The following is a 24,720-nucleotide window of genomic DNA, read 5'->3' as shown; positions in this document are numbered from 1 at the left end:
GATCAGTGTTGTTTGTTGATCGATGAGAAAGCAAAACTCCCTCGTCCGCGGTCGAGCCGAATGGAGGGAATGTTCGACACGACAGTTTTGGGGTGCCCCACGTTGGTGAAAAGAAAAGTGTTCTTTCTTAAGCTCAGTGTTTATTTTATGGCAACTCTGAGCACATTTAAACGAGTCCATCCCCCAGAAATGTGATCGCGCGCAGGATTGATCGTTTTAGAAATTTTCATTTCTCTTTAGCACTAGGCTACGCTTAAAGTTAGAGCCTTTATGAATGTAAACATGATCGAGCTATACTTTAATATGAGCATCTTTTCTGTTGCAGATGGTAGGCCAACATACACTACCAGATCCTCGTGCAAATGTGGAGATATCATCATTTCATCCATGGTAAAGATTATTACACTTTTTCTAAATTAGTAAAGCAACTTCATGGCACAACTCCTCTAACTTAAACCTTGTATTGTCTGATATTGCAGTCCTAGTAAAGGAATATTGCCTAGGAAAGTGTACTGCCATACATGAAGAAAAACTACATTGAGGACCGAAGCGGCATTGTATACATTAATTCCCACGCGTAATTTTACCTTCAAAACTCCCAAGGCTTTACAGAAGATTATGGGAACTGTTAAACATAGAATATCAATTGGCCAATCGCACTGTTTTGCTCCCCTTTTTGGGTGATATTTTGCTAACGTCATTGACGTCAAGTACAAATCGAATGACAAAAGCTATTGAAAGTACAATTTAATGTTTTCAAACATTTGATGTTAAATTTAAATTTCAATGTAACAAAACGTTCATTAAACCAACACAATAGATATTGAATATCCGAAGAAACTTGTGCGTGATTTATCAGTTTGTGTGTGTTTCCAGCCACTTTAGAGCACTTTCATCATTTGGGCTTGCCATTGGGTGAACCACATGCCAAAAAGTAATGTGTCCACCAAGAAGTTCAGTATTTGGTTGTGGTGTATCATACAAAAAAGCATGACAAAAGCTTCCCCGATTCACTACAGTCGAGAGTTCGTACGCGGCAAATCATATCAGGTCCCGATCTGTGAGTGTCCGCGCGTCCCTTTATGTAGCCAGCGTACAACTTTGGCTGGGGTGGGCTACAACATTTTTTTCATATCTGCACCATTTGCCGGTTGTTGTTTAGCTGACCACAGCTTCGAGCGCTGGACATTTGTGCGAGAGCGCGCGCGCGCGCGCCAGCTTTCGTCTTCACCATGGGGGAATGGGGCTCCACGATCCGTTGATTTTTGCTGCGGCACCGGTCCGTCCGGTGGGAAATCGAAAAGATGCAAGATGTAGCCGAGAAAGCAAAACAAAATCCCACCTCGGGTTCCCGCCACTCCGGTCGATCTCCCCCCGCCCGCCTGACCGGGTCGGACACTTACGCCCTGGGAGTTATCTTATTCTCTACTTAAACTTTAGTCACGACTGAGCTGTAACTGACCACAATTTCTGAGCCACTCCGCGGGACGCGCGGGAGAGACTTCCGTGCGTCTCAGCCTCGCCCCGTAACTCGTGGAGCACCGTCCCATAACAATTGCACCCAAATGATGATATCCTACAGCGAGGGACAGAAGAGTTCTGGCCGGCGGAGGAAAACCCGAGCGAATGATGATGGTGGTTGACCGGTGCGAAGAGTGCGAACTAAACTGGTTCAGTCTGTGGGACCACTTTAGCTTGCCGCATGCATGTCCCGGGATCCCGTCTGCGCAGGGGGTACTCCGATACCTTGGAGTACGAATCGCGCGAAAAGAACGCCGTTTGGAACGTTATGGAATGGATCGAGGCTGTTTCTCCACCAGCGAGAGATAAGCTTGTCGAACGAAAGCAAAATAATAATAACAGCGAAGCACAGAAAAAGTCTCTACCGCGGAACGGTGCCGTGTGCTGGTGATTCATTCCATGGGAAAAGTGGTCCGGAATGGCATAATCTGCGTATTTCGTGCGTTTCATCAGCGAAGGCGATGGCAACGGTGTAGCGCAAGCCGTCCTGACGCTGTCTCATTCAATGATTTCGCTGCTCCATGTCATTGATTTAATTATTAAAAATTTTACTTTTGGAAGGTTATGGACGCGACTACCTGCACATATTTAGCGCAAGAAATGCACCATAACTCCCGGAAAAAAGGGGGAATTCAGATTGCATGCATCGATCGAAACCAAACTGCGAATATATGTTCGCTTTATGCACAACACACAAGATTTAGCGCGGTGTACCATTTCAAAATCGTTTTATTTCTCAGTAACGGGTACGCCGGCGGGTTTTGATTTACAAGCCATTTTTATGTGGAACAGTTTTGGGGAAGTATGTTTCGCGAAAAGAATGAACCACCGCCGCCGTTCGGGTCTCCAACCCGCTAGGACATTGATTTCTTTTCCCTTGTCTCGTAACCATCTTTACAGTTTTATTATTATCGTTTTTTTTGTGTGTGTCTGTGTGTGTGTGTGTGTGCTATAAAAAAAGCATTGTTCCGTTGGTATTCCGATTACCTTCTAGAGTACTGGATGTTACGTTGTTCGCTTATATTCGCTTGTTCGCTGTTGCCAGTGCACAGCGCACCGCATCGCTTCGTTCCCTATTGTGAACGATTTCTGTGCACCGTGCACTGTTGGTGAAGAGTTGTAGAATGCGCGCCGCCCCACTCCCACCCAAATGCATCCACAATCCTGCCCGGGACGGGGGAATCCGAATTTAAAACCCAAGAAGTCCAACAGAAGCAGCGGTGCCGGCGGGTTGGTGAGCCAGGCGCGACACAGAACGATATAAAACCAGTGAGTGCAATTTACTTTTAGAGTAACATAAATTTTCACCGACTAGGAAAGTTTCCCATATTTTTCAAACCGCTCGCAACATCTTGGCTCGCTTTTCCTTGTGCGATCGCGTCGAGAGGCGCGGACTTCTTTCCGCCGCGCGCGCGCGCCACCGGAGGACAGCCGTTGGAAAATCGAAAGATTGCAACCCGTGCGAACGGTGGAAATAAAAAAAAAAGGCGAACTAAAAGAAGAACCAAACGCATAACACATCGTGTCGTGTAACACAGTGTGGGAGAGCGAGAGCTTGGGAATTGTTGCGAATGTTGGCCATGTGAAATCGCTTTCATTCTTCTGCTACGTTCGAGCGGGTGGTTGAAAGGTTAGGAGACGATACCAAGGCGAAAGTCCTTCTTGCTCGTCCTCAAGAGCCAGACGGCGGCTGTTCGACGCGGTGTGAGTCGAGTGCTGTGCTTTTCCCACCGTTCACCGTGGTGTTCTACTATGTGCCACCCTTTTTCGAAGCGCGCACAGTGCACCGTGTACGTATGTATGTGTGTATGTGTGTGTGTGTGTGCAGGGTAAGAAAGATTCTATTTCAAAATTTTCCTTTTCTTATTTACCGCTCGGTTCGTTGTAATCGTGGTCCGATTGCGGTATCACAACGGTAGAAAAGCGCGCGGGTGGTTTGGCTAAGCAGCAAACCAATTTCGTACAAAACCTTTTGGAAAATCTTTTTCGTACGTTCCACAATTCGAAAGAGCAAAAAAAAAGGAGAAAAAAAAGGTAATCATAAATCACCTGTGAGAAGTTGCCGTTATTATTATTACAGCGTCCGGATTCGGACCGCGAACCGCGTATGAGTTGTGTGAGAATAAATCGACTTAACAGGCTAGTGGTAGTGAGGTGCAGTGTATGGGTGGCATAAAATTTCGACTAGTTTCTGTACTGGAATATACGTTAGACATGTGGTAGAATAGAAGACAAGGTAGAGTATTAGACTTTTTAAGTATTTAGCACTAGAACTCAGAAGAAATTTAACCAATTTTTATTGTTATTTATATAATTAACTCGCTTATCTATAAATATGTTAAAATAAAAAAATCAATAATTTGTAACACTTAATGAAGAGAGATCAGATTACAATGAATTACATATGCAAAGGACATTTAGATTAACTACATTAGAATTGTTACAAAGTAACCTTCAAAATCATGACGATCAATCTGATAATTCTAGAATTAATATCCTTGAAAAGGAATGGAAGTTTACAGAGGTCACAACAATAATTGGCATCGTTAAGCATCAAGCAAAGAATAATATCTCACAAAATCACATTCTCATGTCAATCTTCATTAAAATAAACTGAAGAGTGGTGTGTTAATGGTAAAAATTCAACACTATCAGCCAAGATCCCGTCTGAACCGTAATTCACACACGCTCTCGTAACGGAGCGTTCCGGACGGTGAAGAAAATTTAACAAACGAAAAACGAAATAAACCCTCCGACTAAGACGGCTGCGTTTTAATCTCACCCAAACAACAAAAAAAAAGAACAGTAGCCGTTTTTGGGCGTTCATGGCATCAATTTATCCGATCCCGCATCGGGTTTTTGGTAGGAGGTCCCGGGCGGACATCAGTAGGGCGCCAAACAAACTTCCAAACGAAACGGTTTCCCCACAGAAAACAGATAAACAGGCTAGTTGAAGCCTTGCCGGGGCTTCACCGCAACGCAACAAGGTAGAAGGCCACCGCACGCCTTTATCAGACACCGCGCCGGCATGCGGTAAACCCGATTCCGAAATGGCTTAGCTGTGAAGGATTAGACGAAACAAAAAAAAACAAAAAAAAACAAAACCAAAAGCCAAAAACCAGAAGCGCAAGAAAACAACACACACTTGCACAAAGCAAGACCAAAAAAAAAACAGAACTAAACACCAACGGTGTTCTCAAGGGTAGGAGAACGCATTCCGACTTCTGCCGGGGCCGAGAGTTTCATTTCCGATTGTCGGAGGTTTTCTTTTATTCAAAAGCCCAAAGGTGAACAGACTTGTTTCGGGGTTTTCCTTTTCGGTATGAATTATTATAATTGGCACCCAGCAGAAAACTCCCCAAAAAAAAAAAAAAAACAAAACCCCACGAACAAATTTAACTTCACATTTCGTTTCCCAGTATTATGATGATTAGTTTTATTTCAGATATACTTAGTCCGATTTGTTTGGTAACTTGTTTTCTGGTTGTTTTAGGTGTGGGCTTTGGTTGGATGTTTGGATCGTTACATTCCTTGCGATTGCCCATGGTCCTAATTTTCTCCAAATGTTTCTTCATTTCATTCTGACTTTTAAATGTGCTTTGCCCTGTCTGCTCAACTGTCTCCGGTGTGTCTTATAAACTGTTTTTTTTTGTTTGTTGTTTGCTAGTATCATTAACGTGCTGTAGTTCGTTTCTTATCATCTCATCCGAAGCTTGTCAGCTAATGAAACACGGTGCCATCGGTCATTAGAATACTCGGTTTCAGTTTTTGATATCATAATTAGTCGTTTCCTTCTGTGTTTTTCATCCCGTGAACAAATTTTGTACAAAACAAAAAAACAAAACATTTTGGTGCTCCGTGTTACGAACAAAAATAAAATAAAAGATAAACCGCAAATCACAAGAGCGCAAGTCATAGAGTAGCGTTTAAAGTGAGTAAAGGTAAAGGTTAGAATACAACAATGAAACAAAAACTAAGCAAAGCAAGCAAACAAAGGAATTGTGCTGAATGAGAACCTCGCATACACAATTTTCCACCAAGTATTTAGATTCGGTCGCATCGGACAATTATCTATAATTTAGTAATTTTGAATGTCCCAGCAACGACCTTCCCGGGATTTGATTATCGGTTGCGGTTTTAGTGTTCCGTTCCGATATGTTAGACAAACTTCAAAGCTGTATCTATCTCTGTACTAACCGTCACTCGAGGCTAGAGATCACTCGCGGTGTTAAAACGTGAACAACCCAGTACACAGCAGTACAAAGTGAAATCCCAAACCCTAAAAGCAAAGGTAAGCCCCGGTAGCAAAACACCGCAACTATGGAAATGGTTAGGCGGTCTTGTGTTTATTAAAATAACAAAATAAAAGCAACACAACCAGAGCGGACGCATATTGGAATCTCACGAAAAAAAAAACAGAGGGTTCGTCGCCTGTTGCCGCCACAACTTTTTCCCGCACGGTTGAAGATCGTTTCTGTTCCGGGGGCCCGCGCGTCCAGTGCTGCCCGTTGTCAATCTTCGCTCGTCCGCCTCTTTGTGCTTCACAATCGGATGGGAATAGGATCGATTTTTGTGTTTTGTTCGGCTGCCACCACCATTCCGCGGGCCCGAAGGGACTGGGATCATATAATAATGGTTAGTTAGTGGTGCCGCGGACTGACTGCAGGAGACTGTTCTGTTGCGGCAAGGGGGATGGATGGGAGTGCGCGCACCGGTCTTTTAAAAGGTTTCTAATCCCTGACAATTTGCTGTGATTATCGTTATTATTATGAGCTGTTATGCTTATTTTGTGTTGTTTTTGTTTTCGGTCCACCGCACGGCCTCTTTTACCCTGTTCTTCTGTTTCGCTCTAACCTTGCGCATCTGCCGATCTCCGGTGCGATCGCATTCGGTTGCTCATCCGGTGGTGCGGTTTGGACAAGGAGGAGTCTGCTGTTTCGAACCGTAAAACCGGAGGTTTCCCCGTAACTAGGGCCAAGCCTCGGTCGGCAGCACAAACCCGATCCACACGCGATTTGCGTGGTGTGGTGGTGCTCTTTCCGATGTTCGGGCCCAACTATACGCTCGGATGAGGATGAAGATAGGGTTAGGGGGGGGGGGAAAAAAGGTAACCGAAAAATCCTCCAGTATAATTGGGATTGATGTCTGAAAAATTGGATTCATGTCAAATTCTCGTTGCTCTTTGTTTCGGGCGCCTGTGTCAAACTGTAGCAAAAAGTTGCCACAAAGGCGCGTTCCTTCCCGGCACGATTAAGAAGGGCGCTGCGCTGTTCTTCAGCGCTGGAATTCATCAATTTGTCGATGTTTGAACAATTTGATCATGAATGAGAAACGGGGAAATGCGACAAGAGTGCGGACGAACGAAAACGAACACTGGGAAGATTTAATTGATGGAATATTAGAGCGTTAATGATAGCGCGATTATGAATGAAAATTTTGTTAGGTTCAAATTGGAACAGCTTAAATTGATATAAACACTTCCTTTTTTTCGTTATTTTCAATGATTTTTAAAGCCTTTTCCACCATTGGGCTGGGGCAATCGTTAAAAGCATTGCTTTAAACAGTATCGCATGGTATCGCTTGCAACATATTACTGGCCCTTAAAAGAAAACGAAAGAAACACTTACGTTGAAGAACAAAAAAGGCCACCGCCCGCTCCGGCACAGAAAAATGAACCGAGTCTATGTTTTGGCTGTCGAAATTTTGACGATTGAATTGACTTCGCTGTCCTGGCCCATCCTCCTCCACCATGCAGGGCCATGCAGGGCCAACTCGGGGGTCTACCACCGCTCGATCCCGATATCAGTCAACCGGAATAAGCATCGGGGGCTGAGAGAGCGAGGCAGGAAAAACTAAGGAATGGAAATTTCCCCCTAAATATAGGTGTGTTCTTCAAAAATCTGTCAATAATTTTCTGTTCGAAGTCGATTATTATCTTATTATATTTGGCTACGTTCCCTCCGGAGTTTCTTCATTGTTGTAGCGAAAACCCACCGGCAACGGTTTGTGAAACCATCCGCGGCGCATGGTTTTTTGGGTGCTTGGCGGCCGTAGTTTAAGTGCGCTGCTCTGATTTCTTTGGGAGTTTGGATGCGAGCGGGTTTAATTTGGTTGGCGAGTGATCCCCTTGAACGGATGGCCGTTTGTTTTCTTGTTAACTCTCCTTGCCGCACTCCAGAAACATCGATATCGTTTCCGGGATGGTGTCCGGACGCGAAGGGATTGGGAACAGTCGCGTCGTCCTCTTGCAAAAAAAAAAAACACACATGTAAACATGACGTTTTGATGAGTGAGCGGTGGTGGGAAAAGAAGCTCAACCGATCGACCTTCGAGCGATCTTTGTGCCTATTCGTAGCATGCGCCTGCTTTGATGAGTTCTGAAAAACAAGAAACTCTAGCGAAAATTTGGTCTCTTTGCCCAAGCCGTCGGATGTTCAGCTTCGCTTAGCTTAGGCCGATTATATGCCGAAAGTCTGCATAGCTCTTCTGCAAACCAAGGCAGCAAAGCTCTAAGCGTCATATAATTTTGCTTAAAGGCTTTCCAAAATTCGGTACGATATCAAACTGTCCATCTTGTGCATCCGTCTGCGCAGTCCGGGGCACCATAATGCATGTGTGGAACCGCTCATCGTACTGCTGCCGTTTGCGGAAGGTTAATTTGCTCGAGCCGAGGGCCCCCTTCGCATCAGCTAATGCCGGTGTAGTTAGTTGATTGATTGATTTGTTTTGCGGCCAGTTATCGAGAATTTGTCGAACACAGCGCTGGAAGAAGCGTCTGCTGTACTCCTCTATTGCACGGGTGTCGATTTTCTTTTCAATCGCAAAACCCCTGATGACGTTCGAACGGGTGATGCTTTGAATTGATGTAACCGGCCAAGTGAACATTAAAATTGAATGTTGTACAATAACAGGCAGAAAATTGAGTTTGTTCCACATAATCGGGACCTACGGAGGCTCGCACAGAGGATATCTTGGGGGTTCCTTGGGGGGGAGGTTCTGAGTGTCGCAGTGCTGTGGCGTGGCCCCGTGTAGAGTCGATCCGTTCCGAGCATAGGTAGGTGAGCGTAGCGTAGGAAATTCTTATTTCATGCTAATTATACACATACACACTCTCTCGCCCTCTCACCCCTTTCACCTCGATCTCCGCCCCCCCCCTGTCGGATCATACCGTAATTACCCGCTATCATTACAAGCGGTGGCCCCGGACGGAATCGGTTTCTCGCTGCGGGGGTAATTCGAAATTCGAAAATGATCGAAAAAAGGTTTCGTCTCGTTCGTTTAACCTTCTGCCACCACTCTTCAGATTTCCATCCCGGCCATTGTTGGGGGCATGTTTTTTTTTTTTGGGAAGTTCTTGCTGATGTTTGGAAAAGTCCCCCATGGAAAAAAAGATAGGGGTTGCTTAAATTCGGTAGTCCCGGGTGAAAGATGAAAGCTGTCCAGTAGTAGTGGGAAAACATTCCGTTGATTTCCAAAGTTACCAAAACATGACGTTCTTGCACTGGCGGCGAAGAACCCGAAAGGGGAGTTCATGCTGCTGTTTTTTTTGCGGTTAACCGAGGTCGCGCAGGAAGGGATGAAAAAGGCAGAGCATAAAAACACGTTCCGGGTTGCTTCGTACGATTATCACCGTGAAGCAAGTCTTTACCACGCGCGAGCCTCAAAGCAAAAAAAAAAGGAAAAACGGTCCATCAAAACAGTTTCCAAAGGGTTGTGTGCGATCGTAACAACCGCTAAAACCGATCCCGTGTGTACACTGAAAGGGGGTTTTACATTGAACGGATACACACTGATTTCAACATTTCAATTCATCCAGTAGGGATTTAAAGTAGCAATTAGCGAATGAAGTGCCCCAAGGGGGAAGACAGTTCTTTGGCCGATCGTTCGAAACCGGGTTGAGGCATCCCTTGCATCATTTCAGCACGCGGTTAAAGGAAGCCTGTGTTTGCCGCCTTTGGCTACCAGTCTTTGGCATCACTTTGGCCTGAATGTCCTGCCCATTGTGGCACGGTACTGCAACACGGGTGAGCTAAAACGCACAGCAATTGCACACATTCAAAAGCAAGCAAATGATTGTGCAGCTGAAGAGCGACAACAGTAACAACAACAAAAAAAAACGGGATATTAACAGCACTCTGATGTGCGGCAAACAGCGAGCGTGTAGTACACAACATGCTAATTAGCATTACCATTATCAAAGGGCTTTTATAAACATATCATACCATTATCAATTAATTACGAAAACTGTTATCGAGCAATCCGTACCGCGATCAGTTTCCGGCACACTGTACGCGGTGCCTTATTTAACCCGTTTTTCGTTTGCGGGTCAGTATATTTGTTCAAGGCTGTTGGAATCGTGCGATTTCTTTCTTTGATTCGATTCCGGTTGATTGTTGTTGGTGTGCTTGTCATTAACCAATCGCTCCGATTGCATTATCATCGGCAATTATTTGCCCACCAGACAGTGTCCTTTCGGGTTAAACTCCGTTATTGCATACCGTTGGATGACTGCAATTGTGCACTGGTGGTCATCACGCATACTGGCCAATCAGGGACCTCTCCCCTCCTGCCAACCATCGGTATGGGTGCAAATTAAGGGATTCATAATTGAATTTGTATAATTTACCACCGTGATAAAAACGAATGTACGGCGGCACTGGCGATCGAATGGATATCTTTTTACATATCGCCGCGTAATGGAGTAGTTGTAAATTTGGCCCCATAAAGCATACGCCGATGATGATTGCGTTGATTATGCTGAATGTTTTGCACCCAATCATTGCATAAGAAAAAAAAATGCTTTTTGTTTTTTTCGTCCTTTTGCTGCGTTACTTAGTAAAGTAAATAAGGGAAGGAACCCGGCACACTACTCAGTTGGCTAGTGAGATTAGTTACATTTCATGCTAGCTGACACTTCATCAAATTATAATCAAAAATTTGATTTATTTTCCCGTACCCAGCCGCAGTCGACGATGGAGTGATCAATCTAGGGCGAAGTTTCACGACCATACCGAAAAAAAAGTGGAGTTTTGGATATTTTTTCCAACGATTTACACCGTATAACAACCAATCAACTCGGGTCGATTATGGATTATAATCAAAACGGCTGTCATAATTAGACAAGAAATGCAAAGTTCGTGTCGGATAAATGAAAGCTCCGGCCCGGGGTAAAAATCGTGTCTTCGCCGCATCCTTAATCCCGGGAAAGCAATTATTTTCACAACAACGAGAATATAATGATGCCCATCAACGTCAACATTCAGCAACGCAACTATTTGCTTTAAATGCGATAATGCTCCAGAGCGCGATAATTTGATGCTACATTGACAGGAAAACTTTCGATATTTTGCATGTAAATAATTTCGAACCAATGTTTAATCGGAAAATTCATTTAAAACTATACTCAAGCTATTTCCATTGGGAAGGTGTAGCATAACCCTCCAAACTTTTAATAACTGAATTATTTTTCACGCCCAACCTAAAAACCAGTTCGGGTTTCCGCGCCTCAAAAGTGCTAAAAATTATACATTCAAGCCATAAATCAACAGACATTAGTTGGCCTATAATGTTTTGATGTAATCACTGTTGTTTGCATGTCCGCGACAGAACCGCGCATCGTACTGGACACAAAAAGGCGTTCAATGCGTGCACTGTGTGCGAAGCTTTAAGGCTACCCAAAAAACCGAAGGGTCGATTTAGCTACTAATCGGGCAGCGATACCGCACAATCAATCAATAACAACATAAATTTTATTATTATTATTAAATCTCCATGCGGTAATAGCGTTTCACATGCGGCGGACACGCAGCGCGTCAACAGCTTCATTTTCATGCAAAATATATTGCAAGAAAGGATGGAAATGCGCTACGAAAAAAAAAAGAATTACTCTCGTTCAGAGCCACGAGACGGGTGAGATGTCTTCAGCAAAAAAAACAGAACCAACCTTTTGTTATTCTTTGCAATACACCAACCTTCAATGTCCAATAAACACGGTAGCATTGAGACGCACGCGGAATGATAGTAATTATGCTAATCGATAACACTTTTATGCTCCATTTTTATCGATCCCTAATAAATATCCCCAGGTACTAGGGAATGAAATTTCAAAAAAAAAAAAATAAAGCAAGACGTAGGATACCAAACGCGCAAGGTGTCGAAAATTGATATATTTATGCGAATGGTCCAGAAAATGAATTTTTGGTCACCATCGCACCATTTTCGCAGCGATCGATCATCGGAACGATTGATGGCTTGTCGATGCGTCGTCGCCACGTCCCAAAAGCTAGTTGCAATATTGAAGCAACACTACCCGAGAATGTTTTCTTCCTTAAGTTCACATTCATTTGAGGGCGGCCATCGGCTCCTTTTTTTCCTGTTCGTTTTATTCAGGGGGTAATTTTTTTTACCTTTCAAGAATTTGGTAGAAAAATGTAAAATATAACAGAAAAAAATCCCGATAGAAGAAATTCCAATGTTTCGCGTTCCAATTCCGCGTGTAGCCTTAGGCGATCCGTTATATTTATACCACACACCGTATTTCTTATTTCTCCTTTATTTTCCAAACCAATCTACATCAACCTCAGGATGCCCCCCCGTAACAGGGAGACGCCTGGTCAGCTCGAGACGAGACCAACCTTCAACATGCTGCGGCTGCGGCTTGCCATGGAAACTAATTAGTAGGTTGGCGCAATTTGTTATGTTATATAGGTATCGACATACTATCTTTCCGGTCGATATACGTCGCCCGTTCACCCGGGTGTGTGCGATCGGCAATATGCTCGAGTCAGCAGCAAAGCTATCAGTCCTTCAGGTGTATTGTTGTTCGAACTTCCACAAGGCGGAGGAAGAAAAACGGCAACGCATTCCGTTATTGCTTTTTCGCACATCCTTCCCGCGCACCGGCCCTGGCGTTTTTGGGTAAACTGATTGCGAATGTTATAACTTTGTACCGCAATTTCGTTTAATTTTCTGCCCCACTCTGCGAAACTGATACCATTTTCAAGGGCTTGAATAATTTGTTGACTTTAAAGCTCATTGCACCCCTTTTTTATCGCGATGGAATGGAGCTGGAAAGGGAAGGTTTACCGTTGTGCATCATGTATTCTGTGGCTGTGTGGTGTTTGTATGCAAAAATAAACAAAATTTCATTCATCTCACAGACGGGTGAATGTAAGCTCATTTCCGTGAACATCATGGATGAATATTGAAAGGGGTGTAAATTTAAATAGACAAGATTCCCAGTACGTTCCAAACAGTATACGTAGCACACTCATTTGACCTTGCATGTTTGTTAATGTAAAGTTTGTTGATCGTTTTGAATATCACTTCTTATCTCTGGTTTAACATTATTTCAAGATTTTATTTGGAATGCACCAAACATGTATTAGTATCTCCAGGTTTCTAGGTATATCAGATCGCAATTAAAAAATAATGCCTTTTAAAATAATCACAGCATACAAAGTAGCAAGCAGCGATCACCGAAACGATATCATTTGCAGTGATTGAAGATCAAGTGATTTCAATGCGCAATGAACAGGAAACCCCAACACTCCGAACAACACACACGCAAAGGGGCTGACTGCCACCCGATTTTGTTTCTTTCTCCGTTCTACACGCGTAAAAGCAAAATGTTATGATTTTTGTCACCGTAAGCTCACGCATCGTGTCGAGAAGCGCGTGCCACACGAGCGACACCAGAAGGATTTCGCCACCGTCGACGACCGGGCGGGGATTGAAGAGCGTGAAAAAGTTCCGTTCGCATGACAGTTTTAGGCGGCAGTTAAATGTTCGCACACCTCCTGCAACCAAACCGCAACAGTTACAATTGCCCGCGCCCAGCCCGAGGGCGCGCACGGAACACACAGGACGTGTGCGGGTCGGCGGAGGCTGCTGGGTACACGACAGCAAAATTCATCCAGCGCGCGCGCGTGAGCGTGTGCTTGGATGGTTCGTGATTTTGTAAAGTTAAAGCGCGTAACCTGCTAGAGTCACGCAAAAGGTATGGCACGCACGATGCCACAGTGTGCCCCAGCGTACAGGGTGCCCCACACACACACACACACACTGTTCTCTGTTATTTTCCACGGAAAGGGCTCCTCTCGGTGGTTCGTATCCTGACCGGAGCATATCCCCAAAAAACGGACGACCCTTCGGCCCCCGAAAGAGATGATGTGATTGCAATTGATTCCTGACCGACGCGGCACGCGCACATACGCCCGTTGCAAGCGGGGTTGCTTTTTTTGGTTTTCCGTATGTCCGAAAGAAAGCAAAAAAAAAAACACGAATCCTGGCCCCTTCTAAGAGAGTTCGGGGTGGTGAACCGATCGTGAATTCAAATAAATCGACCATCCGCACGTGACCACCGGGGATGTTGTGGGGCCAATCAATGAATTGGGCGGCCGTCGTCAAGGAAGTTCCTGGCGGTACCACAACTTTTTTAAAGATCTCGTGTTGAGGAAGGTGATGGTTTTGTGGATGAGTGTCGGATTTTTTTCTGCTTCCCTCTAAAAATTGGTAATTTTACCTCCCACTCTTACGTGACGAAGGAAATTGAAATTAAGATGTGAATACACAACCCGACCGCCGCGTGGTCGATATTCTCCCATTCCCTCCGCTTTAAAGCCGTTCCGTTCGGGGTTTGCGAAGAGTTTTTGGGCTCGATGTTCGAGAGTTCGATGAATGAAAATGGCAAATGAATGAAAAAAAAAAAACACTCGTGACCGGGCCAAACAAAACGTGCCGCTGACACGCGGTCCTGCACCGATACGTACTGAGCATTTAATGAGGAACCCGTGTGACGACTACCTGGAGATTATTCGTGACCAACGCGCGAGGATGCCATTCTTTTCTAACATCTAATATTTGCAGTGCACAGCCGAAAAACAAACGAAAAAAAAAGACTTTATCAACTACACAAGACACGTTTGTTGTGACGAAATGTTGCAAAGCTATCGATAGCAAATCATTTCGACACCGCTGTTTTGTTGTACGTTGTTTGTCATTCAAACGTGAAGCGATTTTTTTTTCAATGCCGCAATTATTTCCTTTTACCTCAAGCTTATTTTTGTTCTGCTCCGCAGAATGGTTGGCCACATCACAGGACATGCGGCCGGGTTAATGCTAACTGTTGATTTATTGATTGATTTTAAATTAAATGTCATTTTCAGATGCGTTCCGTTTTTTGTTTGCTTATTGTATGTTTGTTCCCCCCTCCCGTTCGGTATCAATTTCACAATCAATACCCAACTCCAGAGTGGCAGAAGAAATGGATGCGAAACGGTGCAACGATCTTGCACTCAAACCATCTCAAAAGAAGCATAAAAAAGGCAACAAAGATTGACATTATGTTGTGAGTAAGGGAATGGTGCTGCTGCTCACAATTCCCGACGGGGTTGTTCTGTGTGGCAAGTTTTCAAAAGCGCAACACAAAACTTTGTGCAGGGAAAGTGCATCTCACTGGCGCAACACGCAAGAAAGAAAAAAAAAACAAAAACGTTAGCGACAGAACATAAGAACAAATGTAAACATTATTGAGAAATAAAATCAAACGGACACGGACACTTATTGCAAACGCCGTCCACCACCACCACATCGGTCCACCACCCTTTTGCGGTGGCACTTTTTCTCCGGTTTCTACGGCGGTACGGCGGTCACCGGGCACGGTTTTGCCTTCTGGTGACACTCGTACGGACGCTTACGCTAGAGCGAAGGGCAATAATGTCTCCACCGCTTCGGTATCCGTCACATGGGCGATGGATGCTTTTTGATCGGTTTTAATTTTCCACCGATCGTTCGCCCCGCGGTTGTTCTTCTCCGGCACCCTTTAAGAGGCCGTTTACTTGTGGTTAACCGTACCGAAAGGAAGGGCCTTTGGGAGGTGGTTGCAATTTTCTGCAATCGCATAACTCTTCGGTGGTTGCAACCCAGCAGAAGGATGGCGGATTGTCTTGGGGGATTCGTGTGCGTCTTCACTCTATTCGATGTAATTTTGCGGTTCCGTGTCATGTTACTTATGGGTCAACGTGTTTATTTTTTGACAGATTTTTTTTTTCCTTCTCGTTCCTCTTTTTTTCCATCGCGGCGTTCCATCTGCTTGAAGAGCTGCGCGAGAGAAGAGCAAAACGGCAAACCATAAAGTGCATTCCGTCGGTAATGTCAACCGTCGCGCACACCCGTCGCGGACCGTTTTGGGACGGTAGCAGGATGAGGATGTCCTGTGTGAGGGTGCACATTGGTGAGCACACATAATGATCGCACAAAGGTCGTTATAATCATTAGCGAACCAAGCGTTCCGTGGTGACCGAACGAACGGTAGTAGAAGGTGGGACAAAAAACATTCCGACGGCAGCGTCCTCCCGTTCCATCGGATATTTCGACCCGAAAGCACACACCGGCAGCAGCAGCAGCAGCATCGAAAAAGTGCATTCTGGGCGAAGAAGCCGCCGGTGGAACGTTGCGATGATGGCAGCAAAATGATTGGGTATTATTATGTGCGATTTATTGGAAATTTAATGATCTTCGCAACAAGAAAGAAAGAAATACTGATACGACGAATGAAAAAAAGGTGTACGAGAGAAAATAAAACGGGAGAAAGAAAGAGAGAGAGATACGTAGAGAGTAAAAAGAAAATTAATGAAACTCAAACAAAAAAATACCGCCACACGAAATCCTTGCACAAATGAAAACAAAAAAACACGGTGATTTTAATGACCGGTTTTACGACGTTCCGAACACCGATTTGTGCGGGCATGGTGGAAAGTCAATATGTTTTTAGCAATGGAAAAACAAACTCACAAAAAGATGCAACCACACCGTTCCGCATGGATAGAAACTCGACGGTGAAAATATGCCAACGTACAGAGGGAAAATTGGGCGAATTGTTGTTAACCCTCGCGCGATATACATTGCAATTTGTTGCAACCGCTGCACATTCGCTGGACAGGAGGACATTATTGGTGATTGTGAGGTGGAAAATGTCGGGATTTTGTAATGCGTGTAAGGCAAATGACAAACATTAAAGGGAAAAGCTGATCAACTAACCTGGCGAAGCGCTCCTTGTCCTGCACGTTGTCGTCGTCCATTCTGTTGTATTTGTTACCACTGGATGTATCCTCATCAGACCTGAAATTTAGAAAACAAAACAATAGAAATCATTAAAATGTCAGTGCAGCAATTTGGGAGATGTCTTTTTGAACAATTGATTAATATTATAAAAGTCGAAGATATTGTGGTGACACGAAGTGTAGACGAGATCGCAGCATCACGCAGAACTCACGATCGCAGAACTCACGATCGCAGAACTCACACGAACATTAAGAGAAACAAAATTAGTGTTATTTTGATCAGCTTGCCGTACGCTTTGTTCCTCATCAGTATAATATTACACATAAACTCTATGGGCAAAGGACCCCATAACTCTTTGGGCAAAGGACCCCATAATATAGTTTGGGCAAGACACTCACCAACAACGAAGTTATTTAGTGGTTTTAGACCATTATTTCTATCTTTTGTTGGGTATTCGAGTTCCAGTTCGAGTTGGAACAATTCTGAGATGGTAGAATTGGAGTTTCCGTATTTGACATATTCGACATGTCAGAAAGGTTGAGTGGAGAGAGCTTTACAATTTATCGATTTCCCCACATAGGAGGTTGATAATTGTGAAAAAGATTCCACGACTAAATCTACAAATCCCAGTTCTACTTAAAATGAGATCAGAAATAGCTTCAACTTTACCAGTTAAATTCGCAAACCCTGCAAACACAATGCACATCAAAACACTCCTACGTAGGCAGCACATTCAAGAAGCACGTGCGCCATTTCGTAAGGACTTCACCAGGGTGGCAAACTGATGACGGCACGCGACACTAGAAATTATGATGCCTCTGGGGGTGTATTTTTTTCCCCTCTCTTCAGTTGCTCCTGCTGTTCGGGGCGATCGGTGGACGTCAACGAAGCGTAGACAAGTGTAGCTCGGTGCGAGCAGAAAACATACAACTGCAACGCACCAATTTTTGCCCACCGACGACGAATGGCGATGGTTGGACGATTGGTCTAGACATGCCAACAAGCGTACACTGGCGGGACCGCTGAGCTGATTTCCTGACGGTCACGGTCACATACAGCGGTCGCGAAATACTGATGACGGACCAGTTAAGCAGGTGAATGAATGCTGCCGGTTTGTCCTCGCGGTGATGTACTTTTGCTGTAGACACGGAGGGATTATGCTTTGCATCAATCACATCATCGTTTGCAAAGATTATGTAACAGTATTTACGTTAAATTAAACTTGTACAAGAATACATTAATGTTAGACTAGACATTTGAACCAGACAGCGGGATCTTAAAGAAGCACCGACGCCGCCTGCACCGGCAAATCTCTGCAAGCCCGGCGCCAAAACCCTCAGTGTTCCGCCTTGTTGCAGTTCCCAAAAAAGGGAATCTTCCGGATATGGTGGTCGCTGCCGCGTCTCTCTACCCCGTGTGCCATAACACCGTGGTGCCACAACGCAACTGCAGCAAGCAGCGCCGGATACCGCGACGACAGTGCTTATTAGGGCACATCGTACCGGGGCGATTGTATTAATTATGAAAATTCGCGATCCATCCGCGAACGGACGCCGGCGCGGTAAAGGAGGAAAGCACCTTCGCACCGTTTTGCAAAGGTGGCAACGACTCGGCCAACCGCAAGGGAGATTGCAATCCTTGGAGTAACGGATACGCGCGCACGGGAAGACGAAACTTACGCAAAAGCGACATCACACCACCTTCTCTCGGGGGCACCGGACACCGTGTCCTTTCGCCCGCGGACTCGGGGGGGTGCGGTTTAGCGTCAGCAGTTATGCGCTTTGCGGCGAGACGAAAGAAATAAATGTGCTAATTTAATGAGCAAAAATGCGCCACTGGGAAGTTGGGGGGAACAACAAAAAAAAAAAAACGGCAACCCCAACCTGGTCGCACAACCAGTTCCTGCTTCAACGAAAGGAAACGCGTCGTATCCTCGGGACGGGGCAGACGCCGCAGAGTGTGCTACCGAGTGGGGAAAGAAGAAGTAATAGCACCAGAGTGCAAAAACAAAAAAAAACCCCTTCTGCTCGAATGCTCACGGACCGGAACGGTGAGAAGCGCATAATGAACAATTTTTCCGATAACGTCAAGGAAGGAGCGAGGGAGACAACACAAAAAAAAACCAAAAAAAAAAAAACAAGAACAACCGCAAGCATAAACACAAAACAAACTGAATTAATGATGACAGTACGCTAGCGCAAGAAGCAATTAATCATTTCTCCTAAGGAGTCGCCAATTTCTTTACGCGGCGTGGTGCGTCACATTTTCGGTTTAGGGCAAGCGTGCCGTTTTTATGGACTTTTAAGGATATTCTGACATTATGATCGTGTTTAACTTTTACGAGACAGAAGGTATAGCTTTTTTTTCGCTTTCATTTTCGGGACGGACAGTGAGTAGTGAGTTAAAGCATTGTGCTCCACAACAGACTTGGGACAGGACCCGCGTAAATTATGATGTGCCGATAGATGCGATAAAAGAAATATATTCCGGTACGAAAATGTATCTTACAGCGAGCGGACTTTTGTTGATACCTGAACGTGGAACTTACATTTCAATTTCGACATTAAACGACAAACTGATTCGTTCCACTTTTAGATTCGGTCCGGGGGCGCGCTTTGCAACGTTAACCATATGGAAGAAGACGTTATGCCGCACGTAAACGTAAACGCTGTAAACAAAGGCGCACGTAAAAAGCATAGCAAATTGCATCGATTATGTTACCGCTTGACCCAAATGGCAAAATGCACACCACCACCAGTCAATTCGGGGTCCTTTCGTCCGAAGTTCTAAGCGCGAGGGGATCGTTGGGACATCAGACACACACACACACACACACTCATACACGCGTGCGACAGCTGAGTGTTATGCTGAGCGACGTGCGTCAGACATGCTGTGGCAGAGGCGTAATTTCAATTAATTACAGCTGGTCTCGAAGACGAGCAGTTCCACAGTCTCGGGACAGGTCGTCCTACGGTGGGTCAATTTTAGATCGTTATTGTGCTTGATTCTTGAAGTGGGACGGCAAAACATTCCATCTGTTAGTTCGGTGTGTCTCGGGCGCCCTATATTGCAATACGCTCTCTCTCTCTCAAGCACTGACTTCAGGCTATGTTCAATTTCACTTTCAAGCGCGTAGCCTATGGGAGTGAAAACACAAGCAAATGGGAAATAAAAAAAACGACGAAAGAAATATTTCAAAAATTCTATTGACAGGTTAAATGAAGCCGAACACGTTCCAATTCGACGATTCCGTTCGCTTCAAGGCGAACTTCTCGGCAAGCTAACAAAAAAAAAAAACATCTAATCGATGGAACTAATGTACGCGGTTACCATCATAGAACGAACGATGGTCCTGGAGAATGGAACCCGGCAGAAAGGGGTTCGCGGGCAATTTGGCGAGTAATTGAATCGATGATGAATGAACGAGAGTGCCCAAGCCACCTTGCCAACTGGCACAAACATTCGAGTGCAGAGGGGTGCTACTAATTAATGTAGGGCCTCCCTCCCAAAGCAGTACGCTTGGGTTCTACTTGGCTGATGTCTCACAAGTACCCCTTTTCTTATCACTGATCAATAAGGTCTCTCCATCCTTGACCCTTTCCTGCCCAATTTGAATGTAATTTCAATGAGACCGTAAATTAAAATGTCCAAAACTTTCCACTCTCCCGAAAACGCGGAGGTCTCACCTTCAGCAGGGGGTTAAAATTGGAGTGATTGAGCGGTGTCCCTGAACCACGGTACAAAGAAACCTTCGCTTTTCCCGTAAAGCTTTTCCTTTGGGGTTTCCAAAACTTCTCTAGAACCGTTTCACTGGTGGCCGGAAAAACTGCTTCAAGGTTAAATTTGGGCTCCCGGTTTCCGGTACACCGGCACTACGGCATTCTGCAATTAACCAATTAATTGCTGACGGCAGCAAGGCGTCCGGGCGAGAGGTGTGTGTTTGTGGCGGCCCAAACGGCGCACTGAAGAGTTTGTTTCGGGTTCGGTGCACAGAAAAAAAAATGGGGTGACACGACCGCACACCACCCGTATTCAGTCGCGCGGTACTTGAAGTTTTGCAATTGAACACAAAACACAATTGAACGCGGTGCTCCGCAGTTTGCGACCGAGAACACCGTTGGCCCAGAACCGAAACAAAAACCGCAACGAGACACCATTCATTATTTAATTTAAATTATTCAATTACGCTAACCTTTGTGCGCCCTTTTGCTTGATAGCGCAAAATGGCAGTTCGAAGGCAAATGAAGGTGCATCTTATCGTTGGCGATGGTGGTGTGTGAGAGATGTAAGTGCAGGTGAATGCAAGTGAGTGTGCAATTGTAATGTGCCATCTAACAACCACATCTAACGGTGCTCAGCTCATGTTGATTGTATTCATCCGCTCGCACGAATGAAGTTCAATGACGAAAACGGTTCGTCAAGTGATGGCGTCGATATATTCATTGACGAAAGCGAAGCAATGAGTGACGCACGAATTAATTGCGATCAATTAAATCGTTCTGTGCAACGATCGTTTGAAAGTGAGCTGGACGGCTCACGGCTGATTTGTGGAGTTGTGGAACCGGGAACACGACAACGATAGCATCACGGGATTTAACGGGTTGTCGTCCAGGGATATGACGTCAAATAGTGCAAATAATTACCGGATGATGACGGAATGGAAAGGTTTGATTTTACTCCAAAGTATTACTCATTATTTCCGAAAAGACAATGATTTTTGCTCTTCAAATATCATGAAATAAGTAATATAGAATACAGCCCCCGTATGTCACCGAGTTAATATTCTACCGTAGATCAAATTCTTCCACAAACTTTGTAAAATTAAACACACCACTTTACCTAATTGACATTGCATTACGTTCTCGATCGCTCGCCCCGTCCTCGCTTTTAATCGAAACATTCCAAATTTTCACCGCACCGCTTTAAAAACGCCGCGAACATCGTCCGAATGATGATGATGATGGAGGACGGCGACGACGATTACGCAATTACAACCCATCGAACAGTCGGAACACGATCGGAACACAGCAACACAGAACGCCACACGGTGGGTATCGCGGGCAGCATAAAGCACCGCCCGAGAAGCATAAGGCGTGCTGCTGGCGGCACCAAACATCGGGAGGTCACATTAACCGGCGATACCGGAATGATACTTTCACATTCCAACAGGCAACAAATGACAACTGGTCCCGGTGGTCAGGACAAAGGGATAAATCGAGCGGAGATTTTGGAGGCCAATGGTGGTGGTAATTATGTTTCGTGTTTAATATTTCACCGTCCTGCACCAGTCGGGCAGTGCTGGGATGCATCTTGCAGCGCGCTCAGCGCAAAACGATTCGAAATTGCATATCTATGTGTGTCGATGTCGATGTTTTATTATCGAATCACCGAATGCCACCCTATCTGAGGTTTTGTTTTTTTCTCTCGTGCTCGGTGTTTTTTTTCCATCTGTGTGCTGCTTTTTATTTCATTCTTCACTCCGCTCACAATGGTGGTGAAACATTTTGTTGCAGCCGGTAATTCAAAGGACGATTTGCCGCCAACGATCGGTCGTCCCTCCCCCTCCGATGTATCTCTTTACGGTGTTTGGTGGTGTAGTGGCATCAGCATCAGCGATCGAGTCCTGAATTCGCAATGAGCCTCGAGTTCACTCATCGCCCGCAACGCCTCAGCAAACCGAAAAAACCACAAATCTCCTCCAATTTGGTATTGGAGCGCGTCGCTGCTTCTATACGGCAGCAATTTCCACCAGCGATGGGCCAAATGTTGGACAAAAACCCGGCGAAGGTTGTGAATTACGCGCTTTCGAGAAATATTTCTCCTCTCCCGAACGGACGACCGTGTGCTGCAATTGCGCAGGTGAAAGGGGAACCCGTGGTCAACCCAGTGGTGGGAAAGGACAACCGCCAATGGTGCGGGACTTAACTTCCGCGATGCAGCTGACTAATGCTACGGGGGGAAGTGATGATGAGTTTTGGCAGCTGGATTGAAAGAATTTAGTGCTGAGAGCACTGCCGCAATCTTTAGACGATCGACAGTGAGCGGTCATTAAACTTTTGCGCGTTATAGTCTAGGGGATAGGAATGAGATATTGCTAACGCTTACTATTGCCGCTATCTACTACGTGACTTTATTGGTAAATACTAGTTCCAGGAAATTTCCGACTCTCGGCAGGAGATTGTGCAACAAGTTTGTTGCGTTTCTACGCCAAACACAGGCTGTGTATCCTCATCGTAAACGTTACTAGCGTTTGAAACAAAATTTTGTATACAGGCAGTCCTCGAGACATCTCGAATAAGTTCGAATTTCCGCGTAAGTCGAATCCTGGTGCAATTTCGTTTATACCTCAAAGTCACAGAGTCGACTTCCTTCTCTGCACATAAGTTATGCAACGAATCAGGCGATCTTTAGAAAGATTACATTAAATTAAGTAAAAAATAAATGTTTTATGCGACATAAAAGGTATTTTCGATCATTATTTCAAAATTTTGCTTAAATTTGATTCTATAAACTAGCTCATCTGTCAAATTTTCAAAAATTGCGTATAAGAGGAACCGCGTATCTCGGGGACTGCCTGTATTAAGAAATATATTTACATTATTAAGACTGTCTCTTCTGGCTATAAGAGTTCATTTTTAAATTTGTCTACCTTGTCAACACTGGTCAGTTTGCAGATTTATATTTGAAAGCTATTTTCAGCGCAAAATCCAATATCTGTCTGTTGTTATACATCGCTGGTTTTTCCCGTTTCCTAACGCATGATCACGCCACAAACTGCATCAAACCCATCGGACAACAGGAACAGTGATTGAATGTTGTTATTTATTCTACCACCGGCAGCTACGCCTTCAAAGGTCTTCACAAAGCTGTCATGCTAAAACAGGAGAAAAAAAACCTCCAAATTTCGCAACGACGATACACACAGCTGGGAAGAGTGGTCAAAATTTGGAGAACAGAGCTTATTTTTTTTTTTCGTTGTTGCAACAAAACAATTCCACCAAACAAAAAAAAAAAAAAAACACCAAATCTCAACCCAAACAACTGCCGATGACAGGCACGTTCTCATTTGTCATCCGAAACAATGAGGTCAAACACGTTCTGGCCGGGTGCGTTCCATTTGTGGAGACCGTCGGAGCCAGAGTAAAGCGTTCCACCAAGCTGGTCCGAAATATGGTTCCCTCGTCGCCCGAGCGACCAACTTGCCGGTCTTGATCGTTTCCACGTAAAAAATCTTTGGCAAAATCGCCAACTGGCTTATGTTCGGCGGGGGGAGTCTTAAATGGGTTTCAAAGTGTCCGGCACAGCGATGTTCCGATCGAGTGCTTCGAACACAGACGCATTTGTGTACAAAAGGCTCGCGTGTTGCAAATGTACCATGGGCCAGAGAGAAGATAGTCACCCAGATCTGATCGTTATCTACTTTTTGTTTCAAAACTATGAGAAGCACTTGTTGCTGCGTCCAAGCCCAAAAAGCGCTTTAACTTGCAGTTGGGAAATAGTGATATTTGAAGTTGAGGCTCTATTTCTTCATGTTTTTTCTATTGCTAATTCGATTCTTAATTCTCATGAGTAGCTTAAAAAATATTAAGATATCCGCAAATTACACCAATTTCTCATCTCAAACGCAAGAACCGTCAGCACATCATTCCGTCTCCGCTAAAGATGCACTTTAAACACGTCTATACTCCAGAGTGCACTGGACGAAAAAAAAAATTACAGTAAATGCGTCAGTTTCATTTGTAATGAAATTACCGTTAACAAATCACAAATTGGTTTATTATTCGCATTTGGTTGAAATTTATTATCATTACTCCGCGTTGCGGTTACGACGGGAACACGGGTTGGATGTGTACCGACCACTTTACCCAACGATTGCTGGAAACGATGGCTGGTTCGGCTGACCGCGAGACCGCGCATCGCCAGTGCGTAGAGTGTGTCATTGCCGAGGCCTGATTCTTGGCCTGGGTTTTGTTTTCCCGCAAACGGTGTATTTTGCCCTCACCGACCGCGAGTTTGGACATCGCAAGCCTCCTCCTCCTCCTCTCCTCCGCGATCCGCGACTCCCGATCTTCCGCATCGTTTGTAATTTGTAATTTTGTGCAATTTTTGTAAATGCATAATCGATGCAATTGCTCG

The 24,720-nt window shown here is 44.8% G+C and overlaps 1 protein-coding gene across 4 annotated transcripts in view; it reads right to left on the bottom strand.

The window, feature by feature from the left end:
* Positions 1-24,720, bottom strand: part of LOC128306026 (aryl hydrocarbon receptor nuclear translocator homolog) — a 192,728-nt gene that overhangs the window by 73,137 nt on the left and 94,871 nt on the right. For all 4 annotated transcript variants that reach the window (XM_053043708.1, XM_053043706.1, XM_053043707.1 and 1 more), the window contains one exon: positions 16,561-16,641. In XM_053043708.1, the coding sequence (XP_052899668.1) occupies positions 16,561-16,641 (81 nt within the window). The remainder of the gene's footprint in view (positions 1-16,560; positions 16,642-24,720) is intronic.

Source organism: Anopheles moucheti, chromosome 3 (genome assembly GCF_943734755.1).
Source record: "Anopheles moucheti chromosome 3, idAnoMoucSN_F20_07, whole genome shotgun sequence".
Lineage (NCBI taxonomy): Eukaryota > Metazoa > Arthropoda > Insecta > Diptera > Culicidae > Anopheles > Anopheles moucheti.
The sequence above is the reverse complement of the archived record's forward strand: the minus strand, read 5'-3'. Positions and strand labels throughout refer to the sequence as shown.